The sequence below is a fragment of the Tubulanus polymorphus genome, chromosome 3, assembly GCF_964204645.1.
Source record: "Tubulanus polymorphus chromosome 3, tnTubPoly1.2, whole genome shotgun sequence".
Lineage (NCBI taxonomy): Eukaryota > Metazoa > Nemertea > Palaeonemertea > Tubulaniformes > Tubulanidae > Tubulanus > Tubulanus polymorphus.
The window spans coordinates 26,980,604-27,006,410 of NC_134027.1; the positions used below are offsets into that span (position 1 = coordinate 26,980,604).

The 25,807-nt window shown below is 36.8% G+C and overlaps 3 protein-coding genes and 1 long non-coding RNA gene across 5 annotated transcripts; 2 read left to right on the forward strand and 2 right to left on the reverse strand.

Moving 5' to 3' along the window:
* Positions 1–392: 392 nt before the first annotated feature.
* LOC141901440 (putative arginine--tRNA ligase, mitochondrial) lies at positions 393–5,232 on the reverse strand. Of its 2 annotated transcripts, XM_074788665.1 has the most exons (17): positions 5,148–5,232; positions 4,437–4,559; positions 4,192–4,363; positions 3,607–3,877; positions 3,333–3,409; positions 3,153–3,255; positions 3,006–3,079; positions 2,646–2,752; positions 2,464–2,562; positions 2,329–2,389; positions 2,171–2,247; positions 1,963–2,093; positions 1,592–1,769; positions 1,106–1,201; positions 956–1,030; positions 605–668; positions 393–527 (listed from the first exon to the last, which is right to left on the reverse strand). In XM_074788665.1, the coding sequence occupies exons 2-17, from the start codon at positions 4,460–4,462 to the stop codon at positions 441–443; spliced, it is 1,698 nt and encodes a 565-aa protein (XP_074644766.1). In that variant the 5' UTR covers positions 4,463–4,559; positions 5,148–5,232; the 3' UTR covers positions 393–440. The 2 variants fall into 2 exon arrangements, with proteins under 2 accessions (XP_074644766.1, XP_074644764.1); XM_074788663.1 differs by lacking the exon at positions 5,148–5,232 and having other exon boundaries at positions 4,437–4,825.
* Positions 5,233–5,669: 437 nt separating this feature from the next.
* Positions 5,670–10,441, forward strand: LOC141901439 (uncharacterized). Its single transcript, XM_074788662.1, has 16 exons — positions 5,670–5,808; positions 6,075–6,249; positions 6,330–6,471; positions 6,549–6,649; positions 6,916–7,041; positions 7,126–7,319; positions 7,633–7,750; positions 7,832–7,938; positions 8,018–8,134; positions 8,215–8,638; positions 8,725–8,921; positions 9,211–9,324; positions 9,407–9,602; positions 9,865–10,044; positions 10,125–10,221; positions 10,304–10,441. Exons 2-16 carry the CDS (start codon positions 6,141–6,143, stop codon positions 10,404–10,406), a joined length of 2,325 nt encoding a protein of 774 aa, XP_074644763.1. The 5' UTR covers positions 5,670–5,808; positions 6,075–6,140; the 3' UTR covers positions 10,407–10,441.
* A 110-nt stretch (positions 10,442–10,551) lies between these two features.
* LOC141901441 (ras-related protein Rab-34-like) lies at positions 10,552–13,649 on the reverse strand. Its single transcript, XM_074788666.1, has 9 exons — positions 13,516–13,649; positions 13,306–13,397; positions 13,011–13,076; positions 12,436–12,537; positions 12,291–12,355; positions 11,665–11,792; positions 11,498–11,588; positions 11,217–11,336; positions 10,552–11,056 (listed from the first exon to the last, which is right to left on the reverse strand). Exons 1-9 carry the CDS (start codon positions 13,576–13,578, stop codon positions 10,977–10,979), a joined length of 807 nt encoding a protein of 268 aa, XP_074644767.1. The 5' UTR covers positions 13,579–13,649; the 3' UTR covers positions 10,552–10,976.
* Positions 13,650–13,719: 70 nt separating this feature from the next.
* LOC141902798 (uncharacterized) lies at positions 13,720–16,974 on the forward strand. The gene is made up of 3 exons (XR_012618944.1): positions 13,720–13,844; positions 16,437–16,494; positions 16,568–16,974. It is a non-coding gene; the product is annotated as an uncharacterized LOC141902798 (long non-coding RNA).
* The last annotated feature ends 8,833 nt before the right edge of the window (positions 16,975–25,807 follow it).

Below are 25,807 nucleotides of genomic sequence, written 5' to 3' on the forward strand. Positions count from 1 at the left end.
CCTGCCATATGTTAAATCAATTTCACCTTTTTTCTTAGAATGACTAATTAGTACTTTATCGGTAAGATAAATGTGTTGTATTTGAATCAATAATGACCCGCTTCTACCACACAATCGGGTCGGTGCCAGACACCCCTACAAACGTAAATGTTTCTTTTCGGTCAGTTCTAAGACTCTGGCATGCGAGTAATAAGATAGTTCGCGCTTTCACCGCTACTGTTATATATAGGGGCAGCACCGGACGGTACACTAGAGATATCCACCAAAATTCATCTGCCAAATCTCAATATACCAATCTAATGACCATCGAATCGAATTTGAAATACCAATTGATCTGACTGAGCCGTAAAAACGCCTTTAAAAAGAACTGACAATAGATTTCATTTCATTACCTTTAATTATAAATCTTAATTAAACAAACAAATTATCATTTACAAACATCACATAGATTTCAATGGTTTCAATCCCAACAACTTCATTCCATTTGACAGAATAATTCTAGCACACACGAACAGAAATAAACGATCCTACAAACAGAAAATATAAAATCCATAATATTGATTTTTACAATCTTTCAAATGATTCTGTCCACATTCGTGCTTACCTCAGCAACAGTTTTAGGGGATCCTTTAACGGACAAACCATGTATTGCTGCATTTGATAAATGCCTAAAATCAATAGAAAATGGTTCAACAACTAAAGCATAGTTTTTTGTATCAAAAAGTTAAATATTTCAGAAAAATAGCATATTGAATAGTATATCTGGTTAAACATATCATAGTTTTATATATCTGTTTTATGTTCAATATACTATCATCCTATGTATTTGTCCAATGTTTCATATCTATAATTTGTAAAGTCTTTTTGAGATATTTTACATAACAGACTGTAAAAAGATATATCATAATCATAAATCATAATTATTATTATAATTATCAAATGCCATTGAACTTACACTAATTTGAATAAATAGGTGACAAGAGAATGAGCTTCTAATGTACTGTAACATTCATTGACTATTTCATCAAATCTGTAATGAAAATATAACAGTGATCAATTCAGATGCTTTCTGAGGATTTTTGATGTTTGTATCTGAATAATTTACTTTGCTAAATGTAAAGTCAATCTGATCGCTTCAGCTTCAGTCAAACTTTCTAATGCGCTACATAAATTCATTTCTATCCCGCAATTTTTCTCTATACTGAAAAAATAGAAAAGAGGAGTGAGTTTTGTAGAGGAGACGAGTTTAACCTGATGTCAAATCAATAAACAGGAAAACAGTTACTATTGTCTTGTGTAGGGAAACTCGAGTTTATGAGAAGTAGAAGTACAAGTTTTCACTACTAGTGTATTGAGTAGCTTCATTGGGTAGCTTTACTCATTTACCCGATGATGCTACTATGATAGTGAAGCTACTGATGAAGCTTCTCAATGCACTAATAACGAAAGCTCATCCTCAGATTTCTAATTGAGAAAAAGTTTAACTACCAAATACTAACTACCTGTCTTCATATTTACTAGAAAAATCAACGAATGAATATCGAGGGCATAAATAAGACTGAAAAACTGGATGGATATTTCAATAATTCACCTGTAAAGTCTAGCATGGTTATACTGTAATGAAACACCAGTATCTCCGCGATTATCTAACATTCGATCCCAGTCAAAATCGTAATCCCGATTTTTACGCTGTTTTAAATCCTGCACGATCACTGCACTCATACCCAGAATATCAGCCGTTTCTTCTACACTTTCAGCAGCTTTAGTACCTTAAAAATCAATATGACAACATCATAGATATTTGTGCTGGTATATATGAAATATTTGAGTGAAGATGCCTACAGTCTCCCCCATTGATTTGACAAGTTCAAACTAAGCAAATACAGATTGCCTCCGTCCTGAGAAACAACCTGGCATTTAGATTGCAGGGGTGGCTGTTTATTGGGGCTTGTCCATACATACTTTGTTTAGAAGACATAATTTTCAGCATTCTCAATTTTGCTTCATCTAAGATGTCAGATAGAAACACAACATTTCCCTGTCTGGTGCTCATACCCTGTACACGACCGAACCCTATGTGTAAATTATCACAGCTGAAATTGAATACAGTTACAGAATTTCAAATTTCAGGCCTCTCTATAGATTAACATTGAATGCATCAACAACCTACTTATTGATCCATTGGTGGCCGAGTTTTTGCAGGATTGCAACCATTTGTTTAAAATGGAGATTCTGCCCTTGTTCAACCTACAAAAAAAATTCAAACGACTCAAGTAGAATCTACCCCTTTTTTTTCTATAAACGAATTACTCAATAATAATTACTTACAACGTAATGAATTCTATTGAACTGGTATTTTCTATACCGGTCTAGAATAGCAGCCAAATCTCTGTAAGATATAACAGAAAATATTTTACCGCATAATATGTTTAAAACGACAGAATTGAAGTAAAACGCTCAAACCTTGTGATATACAGCGTGGATCCATCACTTTTCAGCAGATTAGCAGATACTGATTGACCACCGAATGATTCACTGAGATCAATGAATTTTATTCCTTTACTGAAAAATTCATCAAACAAATTATTTTTTCAGACAAAAATGAATGGAAGATCCCCGAGATGATTGGATGATGTGTGGTCTACCTGTTCGTACTTAGTATTCCAGCTAATTCAGCTTCATTTAAAACATCATGAGCCGATTTATAATACATAGATTCACCGTGATATTCATCGAAATGAATTCCTAATCTCTGAAATTACAACCATCTACAATAAACTCCTACTACAATAACTAGAATCAATTGGGACCAGTGATTTTTGTTCGACAAAGTGAGATAATGAAATGAATTCACATTCTGTTGTTCAATGGTTCTATAGGGTGGCCACTTTCATACAACCCTGTGGTTTTAAGATTTGTGTTCAAGTATGATAAACCGACTTAGAGTTAAGTGGAGTTGATTGTATGAATGTATTAACAAATCTTAGAGAAAGAGAAGCACAAACCTTGTATACAGCTGAATAACTATCAATACTTGAATCACGAAATAACTTCCATTCATCGTGAAGATCACCATCATCTGAATATATTATGAAGATTGATTGTAAAACTAAAAACAGAAAATATATCTTTCAAACCTGGTTTTTACTCACCAGTTTCCATGCGTGTTAAATGTTGAAGAGCTAGTTGACGAGTTTTAGAGACACCGGAATCTTTTTCTTCCGATTCCACATCTTTATTGACAGCGACATAAACCTTAAATTGACAATTGACAATTTAAAATCGCAGAAGTGGATGTAGTTGAAGTGGAGAAATCAGAAACATGTCCTTACTTCGAATAAGTGTTTCATTGCGTCAGATTTTAATCGATTGTGACATCCATATTTCTTAAACCCAACAGACAAAATACCTAGTATGATAATCAATAAGAATTAGATATATCAGGATATATCAGAATATTTCTAACACTTCAATATTTAAATAGAATCACTACAGTAGATTGTGTTTACCCCAGAGTTCAAATCCTCCGATTATCGCGTGCCGCACCCAGCTTAGACTAACGGTACCCCAGAATTTACTGGTCCCGATAGATCCGAGTCTACTCACCAAATTGAGTTCCCCAATCTCCAAGGTAATTAATTCGCGTTACATTGTTGTTTAAAGCTTCGTTGATATTGGCGACAAAGTTTCCAATGATTGTCGATCGGAGATGACCGGCGTGAAATGGTTTAGCTATATTCGGTGAACTGAATTCAACTATGACGTTTTCTGGAATCACTCTAGCAACGAGCTGTCCTCCATTCTTCTTATAAAATCGATGTAACTGACTGTTTAAACCGGCCCTACTATTCTCACTGATGATTTCTTTTAGCACCTTCTACAATAAGAAATGATTCATGAAATAAGATACTTATTGCTTAGATTGAAGATAAATCAGTCTTTGGGATGGAACTAGGATATCAAAAGGGGCTGGTTTCACTGCAATGAGAAGGGCAACCTTCCAAATCAAGCATCGTAGGTATGAAGCAGTATAAATGAGGGTGTAAGCAGTGTCAAGTCAAAATATCTCGCGATATATCCCAATCAACTTGTCTGGTTATCATCAGAGATTTTTGAAAGGTCACTCAGCCAATAAAGACAGGGTTCCTGGATCCACCATTGAGTTATGAAATGATAGTTTTGATGAAATACCTTAGTAAAATACTTGGAATCATATTTAATCGCGATCTCTTTCTTTCCGCGTATGAATTCTAAATCTTCATGATTTTCTGTAGCAGCAGCAGCAGGTGAAACGCTTGAGTCAATGTGAATTCCATTCTTTTTCATCACAGTCTCTGATATCTTCATATTTGGTTTATCAATGCTATAGAAATAAAAAGAGCATTGATTCATCTGCAAACAGTAATTCTCCGAAGTCTCATGATTTGTCGACTTACCATGATTTTTTAGATACATCATTCATTTGTATCGAACAGGCAACTTTATCCAAAAACTGGTCAGTAAATTCAGTGCGGCCTTTCTGATTGCAAACTGATAACAGTTTCTTCGCGACGTGTCTCCTGATTTGATATGCCATCTTATTCAATCAATTAATTTGGATTTGAGTTGATTTGTAATTTTGTGGAAATAAAATGCCGTATTTCACTATGTTCTAAAACTAGTTTAACCTGTAATCTTGTAAATACATTGTATTGATCGGATTATTAACTTTTCCAAATGGGGGATTTATCATTCATTCGCTCATTGGGATATTAGAGACACTTTTAGAGATGTTTTATTTCAATCAACCGGTCGAATCGATCAGTGCGCCATCTAGAATGCGGAAGTGATTTTAGGGAAAACCCAACTTCAATTCAAAGTCACCCGACTTTATTGTCAAGATTTCAATGTCACCTGTAAATGTGTTATTTAGCCCGATTTCGTCAATACGGTAAACGCACAACTCAAGTAGCAGTAAAATTATTACGTTATTAATGCTAATGTTTTATTTTTTCTTACTTAGAAATCTCTTAATTGTAACTACCGCTCGTTAAATCTGTGAATACCGATACTGAATAAATCAATCTTCATGATGGTCATCTCTTATAGGGACTGAAGACTATGGAACTGCATGTAAGCATTACAGAGACTCCAGATAGTTCACCTACCGATAATATCACTGATGACATCGCCTGGAGACAGTGGGGACCATATTTACCGGAACGTCAATGGGGCACTATTCGTGAACAGAAGTTTCAACCATTTACTGACGTGTAAGTGAAAGTGAAAGTCTCGTTGTTAGTATTTTATTTATTGTGTTATTATCTGATAGATGAAACATTGTGAAAATCTAACACAATGAATAAAAATATAGTCCGAAAAGATTTTAATTGAGCGATGAGTTTTTTCATTGGCTTAATCTGGGGCTATAGCAAAAGTTGGTAAAAGATAACCAGCGGATAGATACCACAGTACTCAAGAACTTTTAATTGTCACTATATCAACTATGCACTGGTTAACTCTAATCAACTTTTAATGCGCAACTAACCTCAGATTGTCATCTTCAGGAATACTCTATTTTACTCTCCAATCTTTTACTCTCACTCAATTGCTCATTCTCAATTTGGGAATTTTTATCATCTGTTGTTTATTGTTTGTAGTTGGACATCGTTTACATTTCATGACAGTAAACACAAAGTTTACGATTGGAGTGAAGATGGATTATTAGGAATATGTGATGAAGAAGGTTATTTATGCTTAGCTGTCGCATTGTGGAATGAAAGAGATCCGATATTAAAGGAAAGACTGTTCGGTCTTATTCCATATGAGGTACTGCATTACTGATTTTATCATATAACATATCCATATCGGTCCTAAGTGCAGTGCAGCAGGATCTCTTCAACTCACTGAGGAAAATTCAGAGCATTATTGTCAACAAGTGCAAGATTTCTTTTTTCCTGATTAAGGGATGACAGGGTTGTGAAACACCTTCGATTTAAAAGACTTAACTGCCTTGATGAGGGACCACCAGTTAGTAATGGTTACTCCAATTTTATAATGGAATCGCTGATCATTTTAATACGTTGTTATTTCAGGGAAATCATGGAGAAGATGTAAAAGAGAATTAGTATTACACGATTAATACACCTGATCATTCTTATATGAAATCGTTGTATAAATATCCGCAAACTGAATTCCCTTATAAACAACTCATCAAACACAATCAAAACAGAAGGAAAAACCAACCTGAATATGAGATAAATGATACAGGTAACAAATATTTCATTTTCTCTAAATGTTCTCCCAAGATTTTTACGCTGAGATGTTAAGTAAATATTGTATTTTTCTAGGTGTGTTTGATGAGAGTAAATATTGGGATATCGATGTAGAATTTGTGAAAGTGAAACCCAGACATATTCTATGCCGATACACCGTGCACAATAGAGGTTTAGATACAGAATCAATACATGTTTTACCTACGATCTGGTTCAGGTACGGAAACTGATATTCTAATGAACGAATGTTGATTAGATATAGAATTTTAGTTTATACAATCTCTATTATTTTAGAAACACTTGGAACTTTGAAAAGTCAAGTAAATCATTTGTGGAGAAACCTACATTGGAAAAGATTAGTGATCATGAAGTGAAAGCATCGCACGCCAAACTGGGTTAGTGTGACATGTAACTTCACTATGAATTACAGTTCCATCCACAGTTCTGGGCTGAATTTGATTCAAGATTTAAAACATAAATAATGAATGAATCCTTAAAGCTAACTCAGTACTCGATCCTGGACCCAGTTCCACAGTTCTGAGTTAAGATTTGACTCATTGAAAATGAAATGATTTTAACTTAGATTTAACTCTGACTCACAACTGTGGAACTCGATCCTGAAGAAATATCAGGGCTCATGTATTAATCTGTTTTTTTTTAGGTAGTTATACGTGGAAAGTTGATGCATATGACAGTAGTAATCCTGCACTAATATTCACTGAGAATGAATCTCGTCATGAAGATAATTTTCTATCCAAAGATGCTTTTCATGATTTTCTCATTAAAGGTCAGTAAATAACACTTCGAATTCATAGTTTTCTGTCTAATTCCCTTCTGATCTATTTGTGTTTTAATGTTTTGATATATTCAGGCGATGAAACGGCAGTATTATCGGACCAGGGAACGAAATGCGCCGCTCATTATAAACTGACATTAGATCCCGGTTCTAAAGCCGTCATTAATTATCAACTGTTTCATGAAGATGAAACTGAAGAGATTCCTTTCGCCGAATTTCAGCGAATATTTACCCAAAAAGAAGCGAATGCTGCTCAATTTTACAACCAGGTGCGACAGTTTTTACAATCAGGGTTCTTACAGATCAGGCAAATCAGGGAATTCTGACTCTGTTCTTGAAAATCAGATTGAAGTCAGGGAATTGGTGGAATTTTTGGTGTCTTGCTGATGACAAGTGGCACAAGGAACCTCTTGAGAAGAAACAGCCTCCACTGAGGATATCTCATAATTCTATCAAGATATTTTCGGTCTAGGGTCAAGAAAATATCAGGGTTTTTTGAATTCCCTGATCTGTAAGAACCCTGTTCAATGATGAATTGGACAGCAATTTATATATGTAGTTATATTTCTGTATTTTGTATAGAATTTACCGAGTGAAATGCCGTATCAAATGAAGAATGTATGTATTCAAGCTTATGCCGGATTATTATGGAATAAAATGTTTTATCATTATCCCGTGAAAGACTGGATGAATCACTCGGGTAGGTTTACTAGACACGTATGATGATACATTCATTGAATTTATGGGGGTGTTTTAATACGTGTCTTCATTTTGTTTTTAGAGACTAGAAATGAAAAAGTTCAGAAAACATTTGGAGTTAATTCTCGTTGGACACATCTGGAATGTTGCGATGTTTTATCTGTACCTGATAAGTGGGAATTTCCTTGGGTATGTCGGTGTCAGCGTGTCGATTTATTTTGTAATAATTAGTTTATTTTCTAACTAGGCGTTTTACAATCTCTTACAGTTTGCTGTATGGGATCTTGCTTTTCATATGATTCCAATGGCTGAAATTGATATCGATTTTGCCAAAAATCAACTGCTTTTATTTCTAAGTCATCGCTATCTGAGCATGGATGGTAAAGTAAGTATTCACTGTGTCTGCAATTTACTTACGTTTCGTTGAATTTCTGATTTAAATGATTTGTTTGTTTTCCTACGTAGCTTCCGGCATATGATATGAATCTAAGCGATCAGAATCCACCGGTACACGCCTGGGCTTGCTGGAATATCTATCAGAGAACCATAGATCGAGGAGAACCGGATGATGAATTTTTAGAGAAAGCTTTTCTCGGATTATTGCCGAATTATACGAACTGGGTCGGTCAGTCTATCGATAATAGTGGTCTTTACGCCGGTGGATTCCTAGGATTTGATAACATAAGCGCGGTTAACAGGTCTTCACCCGGTGTTCATAGAATCTATCAGGCTGATGGAACTGGATGGGTCGCTTTCTTTAGTATTCACATGTTGAAGATTGCATTGATATTGTGCAAGAAGAACCACAACTACGAGGAGTACGCAATCAAATTTCTCAAACATTTCTTTTCAATCAAGAATGCTATTAATGAATCGAGTGATATTTCTGGTAAGGAATCCATGATCGAGTAAAGTAAGTAAAGTAAGATTGAAATTATCTGAAAGATTCAGGAAATTTTGTTTGGCTTATTTCAGTCGGTTTATGGAATGAAGATGATCGGTTTTATTACGATAAAATACAGCGTCAATACGGAGACAATATTGAAACATTACGAGTGAGATCTTTAGTTGGAATTGTGCCGTTGTTTGCTCAATGCATTCTCTATAAAACTGATATAGAAGAATTTCCATGGCTTAAAGAAATACTTTCTGATAATTTCAGCAGCTGTGAGGTGAGTGTCATTCAGTGAAGAAAACCATTACAATAAACTCCACTCGTGTAAGATCTCTTTGGACCATGAAAATATGTAAATCTTGAGTGATATTCGAGACAGATGGTATATTAGATTGATTTAACGGATTGCAAAATATTTCAACAAACTATCAAATTACAAGGTTATCTCCGAGTTAAACGCCTATCTCTGAGATTCAATGGTTCTAGGCTGAGTTGATCAATCTGACCCGAGTGGAGTCTACTGTAATTAGAATACATTGTTTGAGATATTGTAAATTCCTATATAGGAAGAGTCGTTGTTGTTAAGTTTGGTGAATGAAGATAAATTAAGAAATATCCTGCGATATCTACTTGATGAAACAGAGTTTTTATCTCCGTATGGAATACGATCATTGTCCAAGGTATTTATTTATCCATCGTTTTATAAATGAGTTTTGATTCATGGTATCCACAGGTGAGTAAAGATATATGTATTTGTTTCAGTTTCATGATGATAATAGCTATATCCTGAAAGGTGCTGAATCATTGAGTCAATGGTTTAATTTGCTGTGGTGGCTGTTAGGGTTAACACCGCCTCATTCTCAAACTGGTCGCTCTGTTAAATATGCTGCTGGTAATGCAAGGTCTGATGATTGTTATGGAGGAAACAGTAACTGGAGAGGTCCAATCTGGATTTGTAGTAAGTTTACTATATCTTATTAGAAATGTAATTGAAAGGTTAAAAATGAAAATGAAATATTATACTGTAGTCAAATTTGTCATAGCTGGTGGTATGATCGTTATGTTGACAACTTATCTAAATGACAACTTACACTTAGTAAATTGAATTGGAAATAGAACTTCAGACTAAAAATCAAGAGATGACTTCCGTAATGAGATGAATTATCCAAATAATGAGTTAACCAAGTTTAACTGGTGAATATTTACTTGTCTTTTTGCAGTCAATTATCTGATCATTGAAACATTAGAAACGCTGTATCTTTACTACGGTGACACGATGAAATTAGAGTGTCCAGTTGGTTCGAATGTGTTCATGAATCTAGATGAAGTATCTCAGGAATTGATAAAACGAGTCACCAGTATATTTCTACTCGATCAGTCAGGTTTTCGCCCCTGTCACGGTCAGTATTTCCTGCTTCCTTCGATGAAATTGAGAGATTTTAGATGATTTTCACTTTGAAGTGATGTGTAATAATTTCAGGAACTGATTCGCTTTATGAAACCGATCCAACTTGGTCGAGTTTGTTATTGTTTCATGAATTTTTCAACGCTGAAACTGGTGAAGGACTCGGAGCTAGGTCAGTTCTGTTTCACGTATCAAAAGACGACTTATTACTCCCTTAGATCTTTAATTAACAATAATTTATTGAATTATTTCAGTCATCAGACTGGTTGGACTGCTCTGATTACTACGCTCATCAGAAAACTTGTTCAACATTGGACGAGCGATCCTGGAAAACCTGCCGATGAAATCAACAAATAGATTGTGATTGACATTCATTTTTTATCAAAATGAAACAAAATCCCGTTTACATAATTCAGAAATATGTAATTTTATATGAAACACTCATGGCTGGATTGTTAACTGGCAATTTTGTGGTGGTACAAGAAAATATTGTATATTTAATATATAAATCATTCAGAATGACAAAAATTACAGTTTTTGTAGTATAATGAATCTATCGTACAGTAGACTGTGTTTGCCTCGGATCTCGTGCGACCAATAGATTTTCTCTTAGACAGTGAGTAAATTCCGGGGCACCTGGAGTAGAGATAGGGTCTTATCATGTGAATTAGAGTTGGAAAATTGAAAACCTTACATCCTTGCGGGGCACGCGATAATCCAAGGCAGTGTGCAGTCTACACTGTATGTTGTTTCGTTTCAATCTCATTTGGTTATGGACGGAATATGGATATTTTTGTGTAAAGCTTTAGATGCAGATCTGGATTTGGTCTTTTCTTCACTGATTTACAGAATAAAAGGCCACGTACAAAGCACATTATGTATATAATCCACGCAGACTTGATCGAACAACTTTAGAAGGTTTATACACTATCCACAGTTTATGCAGCCAACTTTAGTCGGTTTACGTTGATCTCGCATGAATAAATCCTCATTTTGACGGTCGATTTCTAAAAACAGAAATAAGTAAAATCAGTATTGAGTATCTTTCTGAGGGTTGAACTGATCAATGATGATGGTACTCGTTGAGTATTTGGAGGGTTGGACTGATGATACTGAAAGTGATGGTACTCGTTGAGTATTTGTGTAACTGATTAAACCGGTACTCACTGACTAAATCTGCTCCAATAGTTCGACTCGGAGCATTCTCCGATCTCTCCAGCTCTCTTAAAACTGCCGATTCAAAAGTCAACGTCGCCAAACGAAAGAAAAAATCTTTCACGTACTCACCTAGAATTTAGAACGGATATTATCAACATACACCTTCAGGGACCATTCATGAATTACATACACTTTCATAGGAGAGACAGGTGAAGGTAATACTTGGAATTGTATACTCGGTGATGGCCCCCTTATTGAGTTTAAGGAAGATCAATGATTTCGAGACTTACTATCTTTAGAAGAACAAACCCACAGCTCTGCATTGAGTTGTTTACTGATCTCTTTAGCTCTTTCAATCGTTTCTTCAAATACTTGACCACACTATATAAAGACATGATGAACTGATCATGAATGAACATCGATTGAAATAACCGATGCGTGATTACTGTTTACTTACGACTAAATCTTTCTTTGTTCCAACCAGAAATTTAAGCGGGTCCGTTGTATTCTCACAAGCGTCGTTCATCCATTTTATAGAATTCTCCAGCGAGAATCGGTTATTCAGTTCAAATACAGACACTACAACTATATACAATATCGAACTCATTAACTCAGAAAAGAGTAAGCAGGGGCGGATCTACGGTCTGATTCGGGGTATATCATAATCATAAGGGCCGAGTACTGCGTAAGGAGGAGTTTATAATATAGTTTCTTTAGTTGGACAAAGATTGTCATTAATAATAATAATAATAATAAAATTTATATAGCGCGATAATTCCATGCGATAAAGCAAAGTTCAAATGCGCTCCCCCAGGGTAACATCAAGGTATGCATGGAATAGTTGAGTTTTGATCATGGATTTGAATTCATTCAGCGTCAAGTTGAGAACAGTGGGTGTAGAGATCATGGCGTTCCAGGTTTGCGGTGCTTGTCTCGAAAAAGCTCGATTAGCGAGGTTGAAGGAGGGTTCAACCAGTCTGAATCTTTCGGAGGATCGAAGAGAACGTGTTGGTTTGTAGTACTGAAATAGCTCGCTAATATAAAATGTCATGAAGTGCAGATTAGAGATATTTTTCTATATACCTTGAGCACCGCGATAATAAGAAGCAGCGATACATTTAAATCGTTCCTGTCCAGCAGTATCCCATCTGAAACCATGAATTTAAAGAGATAGATAAAACTGTGAGACTCGCGCATCCCTTCATGACGTTGTTGTTTTATTACTTACATTTGTAAATGAAAAGGAATCGTTAAAACACTGAATTTCTCAACTTCGAAATCGACACCAATCGTTGCTTTATAATCGCGATCGAATTTATCATGAATGAATCTGAAATATTTTAGCAAATAAATGACGTTAAAACAAATCTCAATCTTCTGTCCTGACCCCTCCTCATTCACATAATTCTCACTGCGTAGTGTGGATGATCAGATCTTGAAAGTGCACAGATAAAATGTCTGATGTTTGTAGTTCAATTATAATATTCTAATCAAAAATGGCTCCGATGAAATTCTGAACACATATGAAGAATGGATGATCAGATATTTGAAAAATGGCGATAAAATGTCTAATGTTCAACAGGGTCCAAGCTGAGAGGGTATGGGGTCCAAGCTGAGAAGGTATGGGGTCCAAGCTGAGAAGGTATAGGGTCCAAGCTGAGAAGGTATAGGGTCCAAGCTGAGAGGGTACAGGGTCCAAGCTGAGAAGGTATAGGGCCCAAGCTGAGAAGGTATAGGGTTGAGGTAGAGAGGGGGTGTGAGGAAAAGCCAATGTTATTAAGTCATACAATAAAGCATCTATACCTGTTTACAAGACTTGTTTTACCTACAGCTATATCACCAACTACGACTATCTTCGATATCTTCAATCTAAATTCAAAAATCAGATTTTCAGTTTTTCATGTCGAACTCACAAACAGGAAGAGAGATACTAGTGACTCAATGCTGCAGTTATTAAACAAAAAGGGTCCAGTTCTAAAGTTCATGAGTTAAAATTTTACTCTGAGTTAATAATTCATTGAAAATGAACTAACTTTAACTCACAGAGTTAAGTCTAACTCACAACTGTGGAACTGAGTCCTGGTTAAAGAACATTTACCCAACAGCACCAGTTTTATCTTGAGAACACGCAGAACGGACTTTCGGGTGAAAGTTTAATCGTGGATATGGAGTAGCATCGGAATAGAGTGGCTTTATAGAGAAAAACAAGACATCAGCAATATCACTGATCAGTCAATCAAATAGACTTTCTTACTTGATTTTATTTTGTTGCTGACCACAATCATTTGACACATGATAAAAGGGTTACCTGTGGATATTTTGAAATTATTCTATCGCTTGCAATAACAGAACTCATTAATTTTGAAGTCATATTTATATTTACGATATTATTAGAAATATGCAGCGGATCAACGACCTTGAGCGCGGATAGCGAACCGGACGTATACGGGCGACGAACCGGAATGAGTTACAGCGACGACGCAACAAAATAAACCACAGATTGTCACACTAGTCACGTGTTCGCCCCGGTTGGGTTGAGTGGGCGCGGGAGTCACGCTTGGCACGTGCCGGGACACAATGAGCCGCGTGACTGACTGACCCCGAGACCTTCATTGTATTGTCACTGATTGTTATCAGGTAAGAATAATGACAAAATCCCACAAACCAAATCCGCCGTTACAACAGTCAACACGCCGGGCACGGGTCGTAAAACACTAATTAATTACCTCCTCTGCAACCCAAGGAAAATAAGTGATATTAATTGTCATCATGCCAGCATCAAACAATGAATACATTTCACTCAGCTCAACAAACATTAATTAGTTCTTATTGAAACAAATATCTATTCTGATAATTAATTCTCATCTAACGCGACTCGGATAGTGTCACCTGTAGACTGTAGTCTATAGGTCACCTATAGTCTTTAGGGCTTAATGCAACCAGACACCAATAATGGGCCTTTACTAGGCTTAACCATGTGATAGTGATGGTCAGAGTGCTCGCAAGAAACCTGTTCAGATCCCTGACAATACCGGGTAACTTTTTTTACCCCTTGTCATCATATAGGGTGCTGTGTGTGTCAGGTACCTGTGCTAACAAATTTACTGTAAACTGTAATTTATTATTGATTTTAAGATAGTCATTAGTTAATCCAGCCCTAATGCTTACCTAATTTTAATAGAATTGAGTTCCAACTCAATTTCTCTTGAGTCTTTTTGTAAATTTTGTCGTATAAAATGTTTTATTTTGGTGCGGCACCAAAACTGAATTTGATCTCAACAGCTGACTGAATGGTCACCAGTTAAACGATGACCACACTGACCAGACAATCTTTGTCAATTGCTGTGACTTACTGGACCAGTGGTTAGGATATTGCACTGGCAAGTGATAGACCCAGGGGCCAGTTGCTCAGTCCAAAAGTGGTCTTAAGTTGTTAGATTGGCTATAGAACTAAGTTTGTCTTAGACTGGTCTCTGCCATGACCCAGGGGCCAGTTGCTCAGTCGTGACTTAAGTCCAAAAGTGGTCTTAAATCTTAAGACTGGCTTAAGTTGTTAGATTGGCTATAGAACTAAGTTGGTCTTAGACTGGTCTTATGCAACCGGCCCCAGGTTCCTGATGGCTATAGTTAGTCTTAAGGTTGTTGAATTTTTTGTTCTGTTTTTGCTATAAGAGCTCACTCCCTTCCTCTTAACGACGATGAGATGGTGTTTTTAAATGGTATATAGTTTATATATAACCGAGGAGCTGAATCCCTGCGCTGCAGTTTTCTCTTCTCTCTTTGATTTTCAACATGATGTTGGATGTTGATCAATGCTTTTATTCTACTGATGCGAAGTTGTTCTGATGTTTTTTCATTCATTGCTCACTCAATTTCCGCGACTGCCGCGCGTCTCTAAGTGCTGAGCATTGTGGAAACATAACCTTATGTTTATCGGATATTTGTGTGGTTTGTGAGAATAAGGCGGTCTTACGCAGCTGTAGTCGTCCTCGTCGATGGGCATCTCAGGTATCAAGAATCTTGCCATAAGATTTTTCAATAATTCGCCCATGTAGCAGACTCTAAATCTATTAATGAGGGAAAAACACTTTTTCAACAGATGTAAAAATGTCCATATCAATTTACAAACATGACACTGGATAGATTTATTAGGAATCTTCGTCCGGTGTTTAGTCGCGAGGCGATCGAACTTTGCTGGTTGATGGAAGACGCGATATTTGCGATAATGGCATAACATCGAGGGGGGGATAAAAAAATGATTTCTCCGTGCGCGCATGACTGATGAATTCGAAATCATGTATAAGAATATTCGACGGAAAGTAATAATACCGGTACTGGGAAACGGAATAAAAACTGCATAAAACAAATAATTAATTATTTATATAAAACGAGTTGTAGTGAATTTGAAATCCATGCTGAAGATTATTGTTTATAAAAGAGAATGACTGTCTCTGGTTCTCGTTGTTCTGTTAGTTTTATTAGTTTTGCGTGAGTTATAGTGAAATCTCTACGTCGTATTGAGTTACTAGTCTGCGGTGACAAGCATGCATTTATCTTGCAGAACTTTGAGGACACTTGATGAAATTTTTATCAGTGAACTTTTCCATCGTCGAGCAGCTGTACGCGAAATAATTATTGAATTCATCTCAATTAATGATCATCGGATATTAGTGCAATACCTCGCTAACTCACTCGCGTCCAGTTTCACTGAAATCATTCAAATAAGATTTTTCTTGATATAATATTTTATCAAAAGACCCCTGATAGCTTCCCTGATCATAACCTCGCACCCTCTTGAATGCTTACCCAAAAACATTCGTCATGAACCCGATTATTGAAAGACTCTAAAACAAAGTTTATCTAAGTGCCTTTGGATATCAAATCAGTGAAAATTGTCACTTTATAAATAGTATTTCATCATGTTGAAGAATTGTATAGAAAATTCTCGAATTCAGAAAGAAAAATGAAAATATTTCCTTCGATTAATGGTTTATATTTCGATGTTTCTGACTAAATCAGAAATAGTTGAGATTGCAACAAAACTATGAGATTCCAAGATTATGAGAAATTATGAGAACCTTTTCGGACTTTTTGGGATTTTGTTTATTATCGACTGATTAGTTTCTCTCCCCTCCACCAGGTATGAATTTCAGTATTATATACAGTCAGCTTATTTTTTGCCCAAACACCCGAAATAGTTAGAAATGAAAGTAAAAAGTTGTATTTCAGTGCGACCACACAACCGCCCGACGCTTCATTCGAGAAATTCATGGGAAATTCTGCGCTTGTAAGTGAATGTTTCCACTCTTGTTTTATTCATGATGTATTGGTGGTCCAATTAGTGCTATGAGAAATATTAGATTGATTGTGGCTGGAAGACGCTGGGCGTGAGAACAGAAGTTTCACAGAAAATCTGCGAGCTGTTTGTCTGCTAAACTTTGTCGTTGTATCAGATATAATATGGACAATTGATAAGCAGTTCGATACTGAAGATTTACACAGATATCTGAACACTAGCGCAGATGGTTTGTTTACCGGTTAATACAGTTTCAACATCTTGTATTTGCAGTTCAGTTTTACTAAGTGTAAGTCGTCATTTGTATAAATCATCACATTACTGAAAGTTGTCTAGTTTTACGTTCTGAATTTATATTTACAATTCATTTTACTAAGCGGAAAACATTATTTGGATAAGTCGTCACATTATTGAAGTAGTCTCTCGTATTTTTGAGTCCTGATTTGTATTTCTAATTCAATTTACTCAGCGTAAGTCGTATCAACTTAATGATCGTCCAAACAAATTTGAGATACATAAAATGAATTTCATCATCTGATGTAATATTTCAGTTGAGTTCAGTTTATTTCTCATGTTTTCCAATGATATTTAATTTTCAGTTTCTTTCTGTTATCGCTGCTGCTGCTGCTGCTGCTGCTGATGCGTTTGTGGTATTTTCTAGCAATGTGGACTTGATAATTAAACCAGTTACACCTGCCACAACACCTGTACATCTGTACACAGTGATTACATTGATTTTTTTCTACTAATCTCTCTGATAAATACATTGCAGTACTTGCCCCGGCAAACAGGTGATAAATAAATCCTAATCAGTTTTTTGTATGTCGTTTATTGCAGGACTATTTCCACTGTCCGCCTCACTCCCTTTCCTCACTCCCTCCCTCCCTCGCTCTTCCCTTCATCCCTCCCTTCTCATTCCCCTTTCTCTCTCCTGCCTCTCCCTCACTCGAGCTTACCACTCCATCAATCTCTCTTCTCTCCCTCCTCTCCGTCTCTCTCACTCTCCCTGGCCTTCTCACTCCCTCTCCTCACTTTCTCCCCTTCTCTCTCACTCTCCCTGGCCCTCACTCCCTCTCCTCTCCTCACTCTCTCCCTTTCTATCTCTCTGATCTGAGTTTTTCTTACAAATTCGATTTTGAACTGAATTGATTTTTCTCAGCAAATATTCTTATGCAACACGAGGATGCAGGCTGTAGGATGATGAAAGGAAGGAGGATAGGAGGAGGAGGAGAAGGCGATTAAATTTTTCGAAGTTACTGTGAGAATGGCCAGCTGTATTAGCCTATTGGTGTGAATGAGATTAGCAGTCCAGCTTCATGCTTGGTTACTCATCCGATCGGTTGTGTTAATATGAAGCAATGAGAACGTGACATGTGGGGGAATTTAACTGGAAATATTTAAACTATTTTAGCGGTTTGCTGCAGTGATACGTGATTGAGACACAATCCAGCACTCACTCACTCACTCGGTCTATTTTCAAGGAATGAAAAAGAACTCATGAAAAGTGATGTTGATTCCCACAAAAATGAGAAGCCAATTGAATAAATGTGACAATTAGGCTTCTGTCGTTTGTGTCCAGTTGCACAGTTAAGAATGGTCCAAAGTCAAAGTCGGCTGTGGTACTATATATGATCTCGTCAAAAATTTCGTACCACTGGACACTGGACATGATTTTCAGGCCTGGTTCTGTAGTTCTTAAAGTGGTCTTAGATCAACTGATATGAGCTTAGACTGGTCTCAAGTTATTAGATTAGTTATAGAACCAAAATGAGCTTAGACTGGTCTTAAGTTTTGAGATCATTTATAGAACCAAAATGAGCTTAGATTGGTCTCAAGTTGTTAGATTAGTTATAGAACCAAAATGAGCTTAAACTGGTCTCAAGTTGTTAGATTATTTATAGAACAAAAATGAGTTTAGACTGGTCTTAAGTTGTTAGATTGGTTATAGAACTAAAATGAGCTTAGACTGGTCTTAAGTTGTTGGATTGGTTATTGTACCAAAATGAACATAGACTGGTCTTAAATTGTTAGATTGGTTATAGAACCAAGATGAGCTTAGACTGGTCTTAAGTTGTTAGATTGGTTATAGAACGAATTGGTCTTCAGTGATGATTTTGGAGCCGTCCTCCAGAAGTTTGCACTCATTAATCAGACGCCGAATCAATGAATTCTATGAATTCAATGAATTTAATTATCGGTTCTCGTTGTAGAATTAAGATCCGTCGCTTTCAAACGAAAATAGACAGAAAAAAGTAATTATCACAAAAATGAAATTGTGCCTCGTAGAGGAGTTCTCGAGCTTATAGCAATGACTAAGCTTTAGCCTATGATCGGCGTGCATTTTCTAGATAAACAGTAAAACGTTAGTGAATTGTGGATCTGTAGTCGTCAGATAGCTGTTTGATTGTAGGTGAAATCACCTCAGATTAACGCAGCAGCCGCAGCCGCAGTCCGTCTCTCCGGTTATGGCTTCCTTCTTTCTCGTGTCTTGTCACCGATGGTTACAGTAAATCAAGCGCGACCTAATGACAGGTTTTGTCTTCTGCGATATGTTTTTTGAAAGACGTCATATTTTAAAAATGTTTTCCCCCTCGGAGCGGGATGTGTACAGTTTACAAGGGCGTATCTACGATCTTATGAAGGGGAGACCTGAAAATTGAACTGGGTACTTAATTTGAAAAGGGCAGATTTGGAAATGTGGCTTTTATGGACTTTTGGACTTACTTGAATTCATTTTTCATATTTCATTTTCTTTGCAAAAAAAATATCTTGACTTTTTTGGAAGGCAAGAATTATGATGAGGCGGACCAGTCCACCCGGTCCACCCCCTAATTCCACCCTTGGTATACAAGAAAGATACTTGTAGTGAAATATTAAGATCATGCCAATTATGGAAAAAGTATCGCACAATTTTAAAGTTTTTTCCTAGTTTTATTTCTGAAGATATTTTCAAACTATTGATCACCGGATAATAACGCTCGTAAGTCCTCGACGCATAAAACAGTAGTAAAACCGTAATTACCTAGGTGGCGCTGGTGTAGTCGTGTTAACTACGTGGTATAAGACGTTATAATGTTATTAGCTCGCATATGTTACCGTACTGATAACAGGCTTAGTAAAGTCAGGCTTACAATAAGAAGATTACGGCATCGTTCATAAATAAACCCATCTGTCTGTCTTAGCGAGAACCGGTCGCTCGAGAACCGTCCATTTTCTATAAGCTTCATATCGACAACTGACAAGATGATATTACGTGTTTTATGTCCACACTAAACAACAAGCGCCTGAAATTCAGAATTGTTTCATTTCAACCGAGAAATTGTCACCCCCTGAATCCACCCATTTTTATGTTCCATTTTTTTGTTAAACTGATAAATACCGTAGTAACAGTGAACTTTCAATCGTCGCTATATTTGAACTATCCACTGGTTAACTCCAACCATGGACATATAAACTAGTTTATACGACCACGATCTAACCAACTTTTGATCGAAAGCAGCCCCCGGGACTAGTATATAAATGACTGTATTTATTTCCAATGTTTACGGGTAACCGGCGGATAAACTGTTGTTACGATAAAATTTTTAATCGTCACTATATGTCAACTATCCCCTGGTAAAAACTCAGACCAACTTTTCAGCAATTGCAGGCCCAGTTCTGTGCTTAGAAGTTTACACCCAGTTCTATTAGACTCATGATAATTTCACAGTTTCCAGATGCTGCTGCCATCTTCAACTCGATACAGATATTACTGCATTGTGGTTCTCAATCAAAACCGTAACACCCTCTTAATCCCCTTCACCACTAAATATTAATTGCGATCAGAGAATTGTTTGTCGTGTCAAATACTTCCATGATATTTAATTTTCTTGGACATTTATTGGAAATATTCAATAATAATAATTCGTAAAGGTTACTCGGTGAAGAAACCTTAATCTGTTTGTTCTTATTAGAAATACTAGTTCATATGAAATACAATTAAAGAATTGTGAAGATACATGTATGTATGTGATATGAGAAAGTCAGTGAAGTGTAACTGGTTGACGTGTATTTTTCAGTGTTGTATTTTTGTGATAAGTTGTATCTTGTTGCGTCCAGCTCGGTTTAAGGTGAGACCGGGGACTGGGTGTGCGTTTTATCAGTCTATAGCACGAGCCGACTGGGGAACGCCGCGTAACGTTTACCATCGAAAACAATTAGTTTTTTCACTAGTAGTCGACCAATTTGCTGTGTCTGAGTCGGAGTGATACTGCGGTAGATTCATTGGTGTGAATCGCGGCTACAACCTCGGGGATACTGCTGGATCGTGTATGATTAGAGATCTAATATACCCGCTGCAACCATCCAGCATCACCCGGGATTTACATCCCATTAAGTTCATGTCATACACAGGTATTTTACGGAACTGATAACGCGACATTAGAATTATCACTCACCGTGTCACTGCCTTCATTCAAAAGTTCAACGTCTTTTTAGGTCGATTTTAAAACAAAAATTAAAACTGTTCGATATCTCGATTTCAGATATCTAAGTACGTACCCGTAATTAAAATCATTGTTGCTGATTTTTTCGTGAAATTTTATTCATAATTTATTCAGCTTTTTAGTTTAGTTTGTTTAGCTGACTACTTCAACGTGTATGTATTACATACAGCGTATGAATACAACTCCGCTACGTTGAAGTCATTGTCTCGAAAATAGTCGGTGATATTTTTGGGCGATGATTTTTTCGTTGAATTTATTCCAGTAATTTGTCAAGTTGCATGTGTGCGTATGATATGGATGTGTGACTGATAGAAACAGAAGCACCTGCCCCGCCTCGTAGGACTTTCTTCTATCACCTGGTACCAGCTTTCGAGCTTCCGTTTTCAATCACATTCCCGGACGAAACTACGAGATGTTTTAGAGGAAATAGAATATGAGTGTAATAATAATAAAGCAGCAAGTTTTCATGAAATAGATGTGGAATAACTGGTCTATTTAAGGGTATGAATTAGAATTTGATATACATAGCTGAATGGAACCTCAGTCGAACTAACTTCAGGAGAAATCTGTTCATTATAACTGATAGCTTAAAAGTTAGTTGAAGCATGGACTCTTTATTTTAGAGTCCATGGTTAAAGATAACCAGTAGATAGATTCCACAGTAACAATGAACTGTAAATTGTCACTATGTAAACTATCCACTTTTGAGCAACTGCAGCCCCTGAACATTATAATAATGATCCCTTGCTTTAAAGATGTTTACATTTTAAAAAAAATCATTCCTTTGGAGAAATGATTGATTCATATGAATATCAATTCCCTTTGTGGATCATTATCTGAATGTTCATTGCTTCATCAAACTCTTTAATTGACTTATTGGCATTCATTATTAGTTCAGTAATTCCCGATGATCCCAAATCACCCCCCCTCAGGCTGTGGTGCTGTGATACAAAACTGTGCAGTACTCGGTAAACTGAAGCTGGATTCACCCCTGATATATCGGAATAAAAAGTTGCTTAATTCATTCGCGATATCGTGCATGCCCTTATAAAGACACCTGCTGATGACTAGTGAGTGTCCTAGTGTACCCATACATCACACACATTCACCTGTCCGATGACGACCGATGCTGTCTATAAATGAATACATCAATCTATGTCAAACTGTGTGCGTGTTAAACTGTACGAGACATTCCATCAAATACTTCATTAGTTACGCCGATCAAATTCTAAATCCAGACTCATGAATTTACGAATCATTTTTTGATGTAAAGTTTCTTTAGAACGGAAGATATTGAAAATATTTTCAAAGTCACATTCACTGTGTGGATTGTGATCTAATTAGAGCAAAACTAATGCTTATATAACTAAAGCGCCCTTTTAAGTTCCTGTCATTATTTCGGAACCAATTCTACAATAATATCTGTCAGTGACATCTGCAATTACAACTGCAGTCTATATGACATTTCACCGAGCGTATTGGGCCTGATGCGGTCACCTGTCAGAGGCCGTAAAAAGTGCCCTGAATAGAATATCAAGGGCCCTTCTAAATATGGAACATAGTTGAAAATAGTTCCTAAATCTGACCCAAGTTGATTATGGATCCAGTTCTTCATTTTCTAGAAGTTTCTCTCCTTCTTTTTCTCGGTGATAATTAACTATATAGATGACATTCCGTCGGTGTATTCCCATCCGGAAATTACCGATATTGACGGAAAAGGGTTAATCCATCATTTTGGATGATTGAATGCAGCATCTTCCATTTATCCGTTGTATCATCAACTGCTGCTTCTCTGTAGATTAATCAAGATAGATTAATTCCAATGAAATCCCGGGTTTATGTTTAATCAGCTGTCTGATATTCACCATCACTATCAGTCTCAATCAGTCCACCTCGTATTATAAACCTTGACAACGGCGTTTCGATATTTTTTCCGTAGATTTTCAATTATTTCGTCTTCAATTGACTGAGACTCTCGACGAGCTGTCGTATCTATTTTCGTGAAGAGACTATAGCCGCGATCACACGTGCATTTTTGGCCCGGAACAACTGTTCACACGGGTGCCAAATGGGCCCGAGCCTGTTTGGCCCGACCAAAAACGTCGGACCAGGCCCGAGCACAAGACAAATGATTGCGTTTGAATTGCAACTGGCACCGGAAATGATCGGCTTTGTTTGAGCATTGTTTAGTATCGAGTGAATGGTTTGCGTGTGAACGCGCTCTCTAATAAGGCACGGGCCAAATTTGGCCCGAGCCTGATCGGCGCCAATTTGGCCCGGGTCAAATAGTCTCCGTGTGATCGCGGCTTATGTATCTCTAGAGTTCTCTGCGCCGGATGCGATGAACCTAAATTCAAAGAGTAATATCTCGTAATGTTGTTTGCGATATTACTCAGAAGGTCGTCCTCGTTTTTCAAACCGCGCACAACCTTTTTCTTATGACATTACTTCGCGTCGACCCTTTATACAATTCATGCGATGAATTCCCCTTTGGTCGCGTAGTATAAATGAGTCATTTGATTCATCCCAATCAAGATGCCGGCCGTCTTGCGCTGTTCCCTAGGGTCCACTGTATCAATCTTACAATCAGCCGGCTCTGATGGAATTATCGCGGACCAGCTGCGGATATGAGGACAATTCTCTCAACCAATCACATTGTATTCTCTAAGGATGCTGATTGTTAGCTAGGGCTGTTTATATATGTATGACACACCTGATCCCTGACTGTTCGCTCCAGTCAACTCTTCAAAACTCTTCTCCGTTTTAAATTTGGTGTCAACCTCGTGCGTTTAGTTGAGTCAGCGAGGAGGAGTACAACTCCTGCCCTTCTTGCCCTGGCTATGTATATATATATGTATATATATATATATGTATATGTTTATCAGCAGGGTAGTTCAAGATTGGAGCAGCATTCTGCTGCCCAAAACTTGGGCCTGTCAAAACTTGGGTGTATACGCTTATATGCACTTGAATGTCGCTCAAGTGCCTGGAAAATACATGAACCGGCACTGAGATGAAATGTTTAAATTTTCCAGTTTTCCATTCAGTTTTGGCATCGTCAATACATTTTGACTTCCTCTTTGTAGATACTTGCCATTTGCAACAGTATGGCCTTTTTATTACTTCGTCTTTCTGTCTAATTCAGCCCCAGGACCTCGTTTACGCAGTCTTGACTGAAGTCCAAAAGATGTCTTAAATCTAAAGACTGGTATTTAGTTGTTAGATTGACTATAGAATCGAGATGGTCTTAAATCCAAGCCTTCGCTATGTAACTGAACCCTGAGCCTGGGCCCAGTTGCACAGTCGTGACTTAAGTCTAAAAAAGGTCTTAAATCTTAAGATTGGTCTTGTTGATTGCCTATAGAACTAATTTGGTCTTAGACTGGTCTTAAGTCTAAGCCATGACTATGCAACTGGCTCCTGATAGCAATCCCTGAATTGAAGTGTTTTTTCAATGATTTCAGTATCTGTGTATGTGTGGTGTGTGGTGTGTGGTGTTGTGTGTGTATATATATAGAATAGTGAAGTGATGTTTAACAGTCGTAGCGCGAAAATCAAATTACATTCGTCGTCATCGAAGACGAGACGTGATTTGATTGGATTTAAAATTAATCAAAAGCTCGCTGGTTCTGGTTGTTTGATCTCTGAAATGTGACGTGCTGTTGTGAAGTAATGTAATTCTCAGATCTTCAAACATGAAAGATAACGGTAGCAGATGGCGCCGCCGAGGTCTCCGGTGATGAGAGTGAGAGAGAACTGATCCGATCTGCCGTTAATTCCGTGTAAGACGACGTCATTTCGGTTGATTGTGGAAATTACGCGAAAACGAGCCGCAGAAAGTCAACGCGTTCGTCGAGTTTATCGGCCCGAAGGAAAACCGTCTGAAGCGTTAATCCAATTTAGGGAGGAATTCGATGGAACGTTGCTCGGTATATGAACCGTCTCCCGCGTCAGTGTCAAATACTGATCACCAGAAACTTTACGACGAGCTTTATGAATAATATATAGAAATAACTGTTTTTCTCATGTATATTACCCCCAGTTTGTGTATAACAATTTATCGCTAAATTAGTCTCTTCGTTCTGTTACAATGACTCAAAACATCGAATAGAATATTGAGGAAACTTTTCAGACTTTTATTCCTAGGATGGGATTTTATATTATCATTAGTAGTGACCAGGATTTTAAAATGTGAAATAATATTCATATCCCTTAATGTTATTTTATTATCACTTTTGAACACTGAGTTGATATACGTAATTGATTAAGACTCTTAAACTTATCCAGCAAGTTCATGGATTTGAATTAAATGTGCTTAGTAATGATGACTTTACCTATATAGTTTAGGCCCGGGCCCTACAGTGTTATATATTGCCTACGCGCCTGAAACAAGCAGCATTATAAAGTCCTGTTTTTCAGAGATTGTTGAATATATAAATTGGTTGTAGGTAAAAATCTCAAAATCTTGAATGTTGGCAAGAATCCCCACTTGGCGATTTTTTCGAGAACATTTCAAAGCAAGATATTTCTCCAATTCTATTCATTTACAATAAAACTGGAGCTGATTATAGATTCTTAGATACTTTTGACAAATTACGGATTTTTACCGGTAACCGTATAAATGAAGTTTTAATAACTATAATAAGTTTTGAATCAAAATTTAGGATGTAAAAATTTGTTCTTCTGTTTCGATGACAAAACAAAAAAAAAGCTTTAGCTATGATAATGAATTGTTTTGTAGAATGAGGGTCGATTGATCCGTTACAGGTGCCAAGATAAACCCGTTCCACAGCTGCATTTATATAAATATATAATGGATC